This window comes from Saccostrea echinata, unplaced genomic scaffold (assembly GCF_033153115.1).
Source record: "Saccostrea echinata isolate AGI-Se365-2 ecotype Australia unplaced genomic scaffold, CSIRO_AGI_Sech_v1 ptg000012l, whole genome shotgun sequence".
In the NCBI taxonomy this organism is placed as follows: Eukaryota; Metazoa; Mollusca; class Bivalvia; order Ostreida; family Ostreidae; genus Saccostrea; species Saccostrea echinata.
Genome location: NW_026889761.1, coordinates 4,245,924 through 4,259,417, shown reverse-complemented (window position 1 = coordinate 4,259,417; position 13,494 = coordinate 4,245,924). Strand labels below are relative to the sequence as shown.

At 32.6% G+C, this 13,494-nt stretch overlaps 1 protein-coding gene across 1 annotated transcript in view; it reads right to left on the bottom strand.

Moving 5' to 3' along the window:
* The window catches only part of LOC133185217 (angiopoietin-1-like), an 85,662-nt gene extending 73,091 nt beyond the window's left edge, over positions 1–12,571 (bottom strand). The window contains exons 1-4 of the mRNA XM_061320314.1: positions 12,141–12,571; positions 10,637–10,782; positions 10,394–10,490; positions 7,168–7,332 (exon numbers count right to left, since the gene is read on the bottom strand). Of these exons, the coding sequence (XP_061176298.1) occupies positions 7,168–7,332; positions 10,394–10,490; positions 10,637–10,782; positions 12,141–12,540 (808 nt within the window). The 5' untranslated portion in view covers positions 12,541–12,571. The remainder of the gene's footprint in view (positions 1–7,167; positions 7,333–10,393; positions 10,491–10,636; positions 10,783–12,140) is intronic.
* Positions 12,572–13,494: the final 923 nt, after the last annotated feature.

Here is a 13,494-nt window from a genome sequence, read left to right as displayed (position 1 = left end):
ATCCTGATACAAACAATATATATATATATATATATATATATATATATATATATATATATATATATATATATATATATATATATATATATATATATATATATATATATATATATAGTGTTTCATGGTTAACGTTATTTAGATACATTCGTTTTTCCCTAGAATAGAGATATTATAATTCTACAGACAATAATTGTAAGTACACAAATTACAGGGGAAACAACAAGTCTATGAGCCAGTACTTTCTAGTGATACCCCACCCGCACAGACAGACGGACAAGATTTGTACCAAAATGAATATCACTGTATAGCATGCCGAACCAAAGAGTGTATTAAAATTTCAAGCATCTGCGATGAGTTGTTGCAGAGAAAACTGCAAAGAAAAAAAATGTTTCGGACAGACATACACAAACACTCACCCCGCACACACAACAGAGAGATTCGCAGGGTACAAGGTATATACCCCAATTTCCTTCGAAGCGGGGGTATTAATATTCATGTAATAAATAAGGATAAATGAACCTAAAAGAGGGAAAAAGATATTATATGATATTAAAAATGAAGCAGCAATTACAGTTAATGATAGCATTTCCATATTGGACGCTTCACATGCTGTGCTTTCTCTAATTTTTTTCCTTGTCTAAAAATAATAAAACAATGCTTTTTTTGTTTCAATGCAATGGTGTATCCAGAAATTGATATATGTACGCTGGGGTGGAGGCAGGTTGAAAGCGGGCACAAATTTTAAGCTAGAAGTACATGTATGGGGCCACATACTTGTCCTTTAAATAGTTTCCGATAAAATCCATTCCATACAGGTATATCGTTGTCAGAAACATATCATGCCATTTTTGGAACAAAACCTGTGAGAAAAAAAAAAGCAAGAAAAAAAACAAAACGGATTATATACATGGGATGCAAGCAAAAATAACCATACCATATACATTGTATATCATGCTATTATTGAGAAGTGGCGTTAAGAAGGGGAAGGTGCTTTGCTCCTCCTCCAATATACATTTGAAAGAAAAAAATCAGGAGACTCTAGGCCTTCACCGAGCCTCCCCAACATCGGATTAACGCATTTCACACCTCATTTCTAAAGGTTTAATTATAAAATATAGTGAAAAAGTAGGGGGTCAGATTTCTATGGGGGTCATTTTTCAACGTGTGTGGAGTCGTAGAAATACCGGCCTGGAAGGGTTTTCTACGGTCGAAAAATGACCCTACTTGCCGTAAAAAATTGACCGGGGGGTCATTTTTCTACGAAGAAATTTGACCCCCCGGTCAATATTCTACGGGGGTCAATTTTCGTCGTTACACCGATAAATATTTTTGGGGCGCTCATGCATGGGGCGTTCTGGTTTTGAGGAGAAACGACAGTAACTCTGATATTTGTAAAAACCTTTTTGGAATTCTTCCAGTACAAAGTGAGATTGCTACAAAGATGCAACAATTTCTTTGTCATCTATGTCACCTGGAATGCAAAACTTTGTCAAAGAAAATCTTCTTAAGAACTTTGAGGGAATCACTCATTTACAGCTTTATTCCGGATATTTTGTATCTATATTGCATTTATAATCTTTGTGAATATATGAGAGAGTGGTTTCGGTTGGTTTAATTCCATCAAAGTCAGCTTGGCAAGGAATTGCAAGATCGGTAACTTTTCAACAAAGTTACAGAGAGACACTCGCAGTTTAGGTGATCCAGAATTCGTCAGTTTTCGTAACATATTTCAGGATGGTAATCCCGTGTTGTTTTTATGACTACCTTCAAAATTTTTTTTAAACAATTGGTACACCGAGGTTTTTGAGCATTTCATATGCAAATTGGACTTGAAAACTAACCAACTAATATAACATTCACCTGTGTGCTGAACAATGCTCTACAAAATGACGAGCTGTATCTGATTTTACTAGGCCGTAAGCCGAACACAAGCATTTTATGCTTGATTTAAATTATAGAATTTCCCTGGTTACCAAATTATGAAGGAGAGTGCATTTAGAGACAAACACCTCAGTGCGGATATTACTGTCTTATGAGAGAATCCTTGTTGTATGACAAATTGACCGCTAAGCCAGGGTGGACATAGTTTGAATCGTGCCCAGCTTGCTTCTGTTTATTTTACACCTGATTTTCTGTAAATATATCACCTGCTTTTCTGTTAAGTTATCTGATTTTCTGTAAATTTACACATGGAGCAGGATTCATAAACATTCTTAAAATGAAATTAAGTGCAAGAAATTTCTTAATCCAATAAAAATACTTAAGTGACGCTAAGACTTTGTTTTAATCTTAAGTTTTATTCATTAAACTTCTAAAGTCTAAGAAAATTATTAGATTCTTAAATAGTTCTTAAATCTAAGAGCACTAGATAGTAATCTTAAAGTTAGAAGAAAAACTTAAGGGAGCCGACTGGGGTTTTATTGTGTGAAAACTACTATAGAGAAACTCTTTAATTTTATACCATATGTACCTTATATTGACTTCAGTATACATGCCAAGTTTAGTGAAAATCTACCGTCTGGTTATTTTGTAGGGACCATCTCAAAATACATGTACATTTACTATAGGATTATATAGGAAAACACTATTTTTTCACACTTCGGAGCAAATTATACAAATACTACTATAGACTTTTTGTTCAAATTATATTATTTGAGGAGTAATACTATATTGTACAAGTTTATTGAAAAAACACAAAATTCTACCGTCTGGTTTCCAGAAGGGGCATCTCAAAATGTCAAAATGCATGATACTTTCCTGTTTTTATGGAGTACAACAAAACATGACAGATACCACAGATTTACATAAAAAATAATTAAGATGATTGTGAGATTCTCAATTTCCTATGTTTAAAATTTCAAGAGCATCTATTTTATACTTTTTATTTTATGTCAGAATTAATGACCCCGCTTAAAAAACTTCGGTTATTCATAACGTCAAAAACACACTATTACGACGTCTATCTACCCATCATTTGAAAAATCGTTTAAAAAATCAGTTATTTAAAAACGTAATTAGATTTTTTATCCTGAAATTTCCAAAATTTGTTATTTCTATAAATTATGTAAAAATAGTTGCTTTAAAAGAGTAAATACGCTTTATTTTACTATGCTGCGCAAAATATTGCGCAATGAAAACCCCAGTCGGTCCCCTTAAGTACTGAATGAAAATGGCTGCCATTAGATTACACACAGAGACGATTTTTAGGGAAAGAAAGGATTGATAAGTAGTATACAGTGATACTGAACTTGTGGGGACGTTTAGATTAGATTCAGCTGGTATTCTTTTCATAGAGAGATTAATTGACACTTTGACACTTTGTCAGAATAGATTAAATGAATCAGATGTATGTTAAAATCGCGCATGTAAAGATTGAGGGGCAATATGAGAAACACCTATCCTTCTGTATTCAATAATCCAGAAGTGAAAAAAGAAATAGATAGATTACATGATCAGTACGTACTGGTTCCTGCTGACAAAGCAGGTAACAACATTGTCTTTGTTTATAAGGCTCATTATATGAAATGTATTTTAGAGGAACTTGGATTTAATTCTACAAGTGTTAATCCAACTTATACTCATAGTTCCCTTTCTAAGGAAGAAATTCTTCAAAATCATATGTCAGCTTTGAATATTTTTAACATTCCAAACAACCAAAATGAATTCAAATTACCATATCTATATTGGATTCCGAAACTTCATAAACATCCTTACAAACAAAGATACATAGCGGGTTCCAGTAAATGTTCAACCAAGCCTCTTTCTTTACTAAGATATTAACAGTAGTGAAGGAGAAACTTCAAGAGTACTGTGCAACAATATATTTGAGAAGTGGCGTAAATCAGATGTGGGTACTTAAAAATTCCAAGGAACTTTTGGAAAATTTGAAACCACAAGAGTTTACCAAAATCAACAGCTTAAAAATTTACGACTTTTCAACTTTATACACAACCATTCCCCACGATAAATTAAAGTACAGGCTTTTTGATATCATTGACAGCTGCCTTTTCAATAAAATTGGAACTCGTAAATTTATTTACCTTGTCATTGGTCATTTGCAAAATTATTTTGTTGAAAAACATTCTGATTGTACACACAAGTACTCTGAAGTTGACATTAAAAAGATGCTTGAGTTTCTGATTGACAATATCTATGTGGTTTTTGGAGACCAGGTCTTCCAACGATCTATTGGAATTCCCATAGGTACCAATTGCGCCCCGTTATTAGCAGACCTTTTTTGTATTCATATGAAGCAGAATTTGTCCAAAATCTGATACGTGAAAAGAAGAAAACACTTCCTGTGGCCTTCAACTCGACATTTAGATACATCGACGACGTATTGTCAATTAACAATGGTTATTTCCATTCTTATGTCGATTTGATATATCCCAGTGAGCTTGAGATAAAAGATACTACAGAGTCTGACACATTTGTTTCATATTTGGATATTTTACTTGAAAAAGACGTTAATGGTAATCTAACAACAAAGCTTTATGATAAACGTGATGACTTTAACTTTTCAATCGTCAACTTCCCTTACTTATGCAGCAACATACCTTCATCACCTGCATACGGGGTTTATATCTCTCAGTTGATTCGATACGCAAGAACATGCTCTACGTATGTACAATTTCTAAAACGAGGTAAATTATTGACAAACAAGTTGATGAAACTAGAATATCAGCAGTCTCGTTTAAAGTCATCATTTCTTAAGTTCTATGGTCGATACTATGACCTTGTCAGCAAATACAATTTATCATTGAGTCAAATGCTGACTGGCGTTTTTCATACTAATTGTTAGGCCATTATTTACACACTGAATTGTCGACGGATTTTTTCGTTATTTCCCGATCATGACAAGGAGCACACGGCGGGTGTGACCGGTCGGCAGGGGATGCTCACTCCTCCATGGCACTTGATCCCACCTCTGATGTTTTGGAGGTCCGTGTTTGCTCTGCTCCTATCTTGTAATGTTTAATTGACTTTTGAGCTTGAATACTGTTCGTTATATCTCCATATATTTCATTGTACATGAAATTTAAGTATAAAGTATGTCATTTTTCTTAGAATAAAACTTATCTTAGAACTTTTATGAATTGCAACTTCATTTTTTTCTTAGCTACGAATTTTTTAGCACTTAAATATAACTTTTAAGAAAAATCTAAGAGTGTTTATGAATTCCGCTCCTGATTTTTTGTTGACTTTTCAGTCAGTATTTCCATGCATTGTTATCATTCCATTATAATGAACACTGACGTTTTATTTTGTGTTTCAATTTAATATTTGTACATTTGCACACCCAATGAAAGAAAAAATTGAGATAAATTATTTCAGCACTACACAAACAAATGAAGGCATTTTTATGTTGAAAATTCTGAATTTAAAGAGATAAGGAACTAAATTTTAAATGGGTGACCTTTCGAAATTGCAAATTATTTGTCAAATCTAGTCAGGATATGTTCCATGTGTTACCATGGTAATATAGCTGTTAACTTAACTGTTCTTTATCCTAACCTTTTACATTTTAAATTTGATTACACTTGCCGGTAGGGGACTAGTATTGCTAATGCAATACTCTCTGAATGCTTGTTCGATTTCCTTCTAATCGTCAAACTCTGACGTATTTTGTTCATATCGGATTAGTCAGTGCTTTTCATTGCTTTCTGTAAACGTAATTAAGGATTGTTTGTCGGCAACAAAGGAGAGTCAAACTATCTATGAAAATGTCATCAAAGACTATATGATATGTAGAAACTGGAAAAATGAGAGAGAGAGAGAGAGAGAGAGAGAGAGAGAGAGAGAGAGAGAGAGAGAGAATATCACAAGCATATATTTTTCCAATTCATAGTCTGTTTTAAAATTTCGATTTAATTTTTTTCGTTTAATTTCCATTGATTTTTTTTAATACACGATTTACATATTCTATATCATTATTTGCTTTAAAATGGTTAGTTACAAAGTAGAAAAAGATTACCTTTATATGTGGTATTTAAATTAGTAGCTTTTGTATCTAATCTTCACTCTACCTTACTAGCGCACAATAAAGTCTGGGTTTTCTATTTGCAATTTATTCATTATATATGCTTATATTTGCTTTATTCATTTAGGCAAAAAGGCACATAGAATTGTTTATATTTAAAAGACAAATAATTGTTATTACAGATATTGTTCTGAGTAGGAGCGGAATGTACCTGCTTATTTTACAGAAATACATGTCATATACATGTACTGAGGTAAGTAAATGACATTAAGTTGTTTATACAATCTGTTTAATGATAGTAAATATCAAAATTATTATAAACATGTCAAGATTAAACCAATATCGACTCTAGTTTTTGTGCCTGATCTTCATAACAGTCTGTTGTAATGCTTCCTTTCCTTTCCAGTGTGTCCATACCGTGTATTTATAATCAGACAGAGCAGACTGGGCGTACTGTCCGTTAAGGTTTGAGTTGTGACAGGAGTTGTACCACCAGGCTCCGTGCCATGATGTAGCACAGTCACCACCATTACTGTCATTGTCCTGATCCTTTGTGCTAAATTCACTACCACTGTGATAATCCAAACTGTCACCTAAAACAGAGTATTGATAATATTAAAATTTATTGCTTATCAAAAACAATTAATGTTTATCAGGGTAAAAAATAACTTCAGGAATAAGACTGTCGTCTACTGTATCCATATTTATATTAACGCTATCCTCATTTCTGAGGGGAATTCCAAAAAAAATGATCAAGCGATTATGATTTTATTAATACATTTAAGTGTTTTAATATAGGAATCATATTCATTACTTTTCATAGTTATATTTCTGAATAATATCTGTATCAAAATATTTGTGGTGTACAAATATATTATGTACATGTTTATGAAAAGTCTACTTCTGTAATGAAATAAGTAATTATTTGCTGTGTTTTAAGGCAATAAAGGGTTTCCCTTTAATTTCAAATAGACAAATTACTCCTATAGATTTGATATAATCCTAGATTTAGAAATATCAATTAATTTATATTCTTATTTGTCATAATGATAAGGAAATTAAATATTAAACTAAAAATGCTGTATGTTTCCTATCATTTCAACCGTTTCAATATAACTATAACTCTGCAATTGTGATCAGATGCCCTGAACATCATGTAACAGCGTGAGATGTGTAAAATCATATACCTGCAGTTCCTGAATACCCCGACACAGTGAGTCTGTATTTAATGTCTTCATCCCCGACATAAAATGTGGAGTACTGAGCGTATGCCTCAGCGCCGTCAAAACTTTGTAGCTCAACCCGGAGTTCCTGGTCCTTGTTCTTTGTCAGCTCATAGATTACGTCATTTCCTTTGTTAAAAAAAGATTCAGTACACTGTTATATTCTTTAATTGTAAAGTGTAGCCTATTAACTGTTTATGTTAACCGCGTGATTGTTAAAATGATCTTCGTCATCTCAATTTTAAAATTGCCACATTTTAAATCAGTGTTTAAATACAGCACTTCTATACTTAATACAGGTACCACATGAACAACTTATACTCCTCTACATATATGTCTGGGTTTTTTTCTATTTTATACGTTTGTATAAGAAATAAGAATTCTTATGTTGGACACAGAATCCGGATTACTTGTTGAAAAGAATGCTTTCATTAAGGTAATCGTTTTCTAGTACTTCTCTAATCAAGAAAGAGAATTTCATTTTAAAATATATTCATATATATCTTGCTTAGAAAACCAATACGTTTTTCTTAATCCGAGAATAGTTTATCCTTTGAAAATGAGAGATTGTACAGTATTATTCTATCTAGGAAGTTTTTTGTATAGGAAATCTTTTCATTCAAGTAAAATCTCCATTAGTCATTTAAGAGATGTGTGTACAATCCAATAGGAATTCATACAGAAATATAATTATAATGCATATAATTATTTGCAGTTTATAAGAAATTACACTTTTTATGCTTTTTAAGGGGAATACATACTTTCAAAGAGATGATATTTCTTTAAATCTGTTCTATTCTATCGAAGAAAAAGTTTCATGATATCCCGCCCCCCAAAGCACAGATTAATTATATTTATTAACTAAACTAATTTATATGGGCGGACCCAGGAAGTTTTTTTTCCAGGGGGTGGGGGAGAGGGGTCCATACTCACTCAAACAAATATTTTTGACAAGCGAAAAAAAATAACAATAATAAAATAATCTTTTTAAAAAAGTAAATAACTTGTTCAAGGTCATTATTTTTAATTAATTTACAAAATTCAATAACTCATAATACCAGGAGAGTCCAGACCTCCCCCCCCCCCCACCCCGTACATCTGAGCTTCTGAAGCAATTTTTGAAGTCGGAGAAGGTTACTGTCTTGCCACACCCACCACACTCTCCAGATCAAGCCCAATGCGACTTTTTCCATTTTTCCAAAAATTAAAAAGTTCTTATCTGGTCGTCGTAACAAGTCCGAAGAAGCCCTTGACTCAGCCATCAGTCAGTGCTTCAGAGGGCCACCTAAATCAGCGTACCGTGACGCATTTCACAAATGGATTCAGAGATTGAAATTATGTATTTCAAACCGAGGAGAATGCTTTGAAGGGATGTAATATTCATTTCACTATTTGAGTCAAATGCTTTTAATACATATCGAACAATACACATTACATATCGAACAACCCTCGTACATTTTTAATCATATGAGCTTCCATAATTCATAACTGAGCCTTAAGACACAACATTTTTACACTATGAATGAGCTGTTTGGTAAATGTAAGAAATGCAAAGACTGATTCTATTTACAATGAACGAACCTTATTCAAAAGAAATTCTTTGATTCTTTAGTGTATAATTACAACAAGAGACATATAGTCCACATATAACGTTCACTTAAGTAAGCTCTGAAGAAGATTTTAAAGATAATTTTCTCCTTTGTATTCCAACGAAAAATTGTGACCCCATATTATGGGTCCACCCTAATTTTAAGGGTCTCTCAATCCATGCAATATGGGTATGCTTCAATATCAATATGACTAGCATGGCTCCGCAGTTATAAAATAAAAAAAATTCGTTTCCAGTATACATGCATTACGTAAAATCTGATCCCAATTTATATATAGATCTCTGATCGATAAATAGTATTAATACTTAATAATTAGGTAAACACTTTGATTCTTTAATTTACTTTGCTGAATACTTTGGTTTTCTTCACTAAAAACTTTCATATTTATTACAAGCACGAGGACTGTTCGAAATTATGGAGACATTTACATTTTTTTTTATTAAAGAAGAAGATCAATTCATGAAAAAACGACGACATTATATCAAGAACAAATAAAACGATTGTGCAAAATTTCTATTTAATAGCATCATTAGATAAGTCCTGGTGAAATCATCAATTGCAAATGTCCATTGACCTGGAGCAGTCCGCAGAGATTTTCCCTGCGTCGTTTTAACATCACTTTAACTGTTGATTTTTTCCCACATTGAAATGATCGGGAAGCTTTAACTCATTTTTACTGTCATCAATTAATATCGTTCTGGAAATTAAACTCTAACTTTTCTTAAATTTTTCGTCAAAAATCTGTGTGTAAATGCTACCTCAATGTCAAAAATTGCCATAATATGTCATTTACATGTGCAGTTTGACTAGAATCCTGCTGTGGGGACTTTAGAACGCTGATGTTCCTTAAAAAATTGATGATCATTCGGCTCTTTTGCTTTCACACTGGATGAAAAGTTTGGCAAAAATGTTTATGACAATGAAAAACCAAACCCTAAATATGTTTCCTTTGCATTGGATTTGTTTTATCATGTGCTTGGTCTTAAAGGGAGGTCTCATCAGCGCCACACAAAATTGACGTCAAAATTCATTTTGCCGTCGTTATCGGATTTCTATACCATGATGAAATTTTGGGATGATCTTATTTCTGATCGAAATTATATCAAACTTGCACAAAATGAACTCAAAATAAACTTGAAAAATTACATACATTTAATTTAAATGAATTTCCCATTTACGATGCGTCCATCGGTCCTTAGTATGGAGATAAAGTTATAAAAAAAAAATTCCAAAATACAGTTTTGTTTTTTTTTTTTTTTTTTTTTTTGTATTTTTCTTTTCTTTCTCTTTTGTTTTTGTTTTTTTTTTCTTTTCTTTTTGGGTTTTGTTTTGTTTTATTTTATTTGTTTGTTTTTTTTGTTTGTTTGTTTTTTTGTTTGGATGGTTAGTTTTGTTGTTGCTGTTGATTTTTTTTTTAGAAAGTATAGTATGTTTTTTTATTTATAATCATAAAAAATGGTTTAGATAACATCTGCAAAATAAAATAATCCTGATTATTATATCCACGTTTTTTTTATAAACTATCCGATACGATTTAAAAAGACAACTTACAATTTAAATGTGACTTAAACTAATCTTACCAATCCAATAATTTTTAGAGGGATCCCCAAATCCGTGTTTATATTCTGACCACGTCCTGTAAAAATCTGTAGACCCGTCCTGTCTTCTTTGTATCGCCTGAAACATTTACGAAGTTTGTCTTAGATTTGCTTTAACGCGTAGCAGGTTTCACTAACAAACCCGCGTTTAAAAATGTAGGTCTATTTGTAGTTCTAAAGAAATAAGATTTTGTCTTTATAAAACGTGTGACATTTTTATCTTACCGTCCAACCTCCCCCTCCTGTTGTCATGTCACAGTACACAAACTTTGTCTTGGAGGCTATAGTTATTTCATAAATTCCATCAATTCCTTGTAGACTCGGATATTTCCGTAAAATATCCCAGCAATCGCTATAGTTCCCTGTATTGTCTGATTAAAAAAAAACATATTTTCAGATATATATGTACATACATTTCACTATCAACAGATTATTTCTATGATGTCTAAGATGTCGGATGGATGATTCGCGGAGATCAAATAGTCTGGACACACACACACACACACACACACACACCCACACAGAGAGAGAGAGAGAGAGAGAGAGAGAGAGAGAGAGAGAGAGAGAGAGAATTTTTTGTGTAGCTTAAAGGCCGGCTTACACGGTAATAAATGTCTTATAAAACTTGTCGTATACGACTTTTGTAATATATTTCTCACATGTCTACATGGTCAAACAGGTTTACATTCCTCTCTAATCTTATTTAAAGAGGCTGGGGGTCAACAAATTAACCATCAGATATAAATTATTTTTTAGATATGATATCTTAAGCTGTCAATTATCATTTGGCAAAGAAAAAATTCATACATTTTAGTTTTAAAATTTGATCATTTTGTGTATCTTTATAGGGAGCTCTTCTTCTAAAGGAGATCAATATAGTCTAAAAATGGTCACGACCACCCAGCCCTCTTAAACAAACAAAACGCCCCTTCGAAGAAGTACAGTTTTTTTTATTTTGTCAACATGGAAGCACAGGAAGAGGAAGATAATTATTTTACTGTGCATTTTGATAATTTCATTTAATTTGCACTGCATTTGTACCAGTAAAGAAGATTTAGAGGAAGCCCATGGGTCAGACAATGGATCGGGAGGAGAGACAACTATGGTGCATACCATGCTCATGTTAAAGAACTTACCACTACCTATTTTTAATTAAATTTTCTAGAAACTTTCTGCGAAAAGATACGGCAAATTTTGATGATCTTCTGGACGGAGTATCCCCATTTATAAAGAAGAGAAACACATTAATGAGAAATTCAATTTCACCAGCATAACGATTTGCTCTTACACTGCGTTTTGGCCATTTTAATATAAAATTAATCGTCTATTTGAAATACCTTTATCGAGGAATGCTTCACCAAAATTTTATTGGATGGATCTTTAAGACATCCATTTAAACTAAGGATTCAGCATTGAAATATTGATATTCACTCTTTATTATTTTATACGATTTGTTTCTTTTTTTTTTCAGCGAAAATGTAAAAAAAAAAATGATTTACATTTTGAATTTGAACAAGTCTTAAACCATGTACATGTACACGTATAAAAAGGTTGAAGTATTCTTTTAAAAAATTGAAGTGGTCAGTGAAGCACAAATAGATCACCCAAATCCCAGGCCACTGATTGGCCAGAGAAAGAATGTCTCATACGACTTGCTGTACAGAATAGAAACGCTCTATATTCGAACACGTGGAATATACGACTATCGTGTAAACCGGCCTTTACTTACCTGTCAACAGTTTAGAAATCACTGTCCACTGCAAACTTGATTCATTCAGAACTCCAAGAGCAGTTTCCAGTGTTGCAGCAAGAAGATTGACATCATTATTTGCTCCGAATTCCTGTTGTAAAGTCTCATTCATCTTAATCAATTCTCTTTTAAGTTTTGCATTCTCTGCTTCCATTCCCTGGTCCTTCCTTTCCAAACTCTGTATCTTCTGTAACATAGAGAAGCGTTCCAAGGATTCCCGTTTCAGAATGTCTCGTAACATTTTTGGTAATTTACCTGTTACAGTACTAAGCAACAGTCCATTTTTATCTGAGGTTTTGTTTTGGAGCAAAGATAACTGTCCACAAGATTTGTTAATAAGCATGGAAAATACGAAACATAGTAAAACTACAGCTCCCATCTCTTTAGCAATTGCCTCTCTTTCGAGTGAAAAGCTGTTTTATTCGGTATATTACGATAACCACTCGTTATAAAGCACTCGGCATTGGGCAAAATTTTCACAATTCTTACAGCATTAAAAAAAATAAGTGTTTTTCCTGCAAGCTGAAATTTTGATTAGCTGTTTGGAAATTTATTACCATACCCAAGAATGTGTTTTCCAAATGATGTTATCTTGGAAATTTGCGTGGATTTTTCTGAGACATAGATTTAGTTTAGTTAAAGAATAAGAGCCTTATTTGTCATGCAAGTGATTTTTCAAGCATACATTATCCTCAAGAAGTCTGTGATGGAAGCGTTTGGCTTTTCTAATTGGAATTGTACAAATTTTTTTAAAAAATCTCTGCTTAAGGACAGATGATATAAACTTTTTTTTTCAAACATCATGAAAATAAGAACTAAAGTCATGTTTATACAAGTAAAATGAATAAGTTTAATCGCATACGAAGGTTGTTCGGAAAGTTCGTGGACTATGCCAATCTTCGTTATACCATCTTCAAGAAATTTAAAATGAGCATATTATCATATGTAAAAATATTTATTTTGTTTAAGTGTGAAGTTTTATTCCATGTGATTTAATAGAATTCATGTTGTTATTTAATTTTAAAATCAACACGTTTTGTAACCACGGAGCAAACTCAACAACACTGTAACGTCAAAAACATACCGACATGAGCTTCTCAAAAATACTATCCCTATACATGGCATGACGTTACTAACTTTTCAATGTTTTTGATAAGAATTTTACAGATAATCCGTTTTCTTACAGATCACCATCGTCTAAGCAGAGTCTATCATTCAAATACCGCTTGTACCATGTACATGCACACATGCATGGCTCGCTTTTGACATATTTCCTACTTCCTCCAGCATTTTGAATTTCAGTTTTTTCTGGAGTTTTCCAGAATACAACACA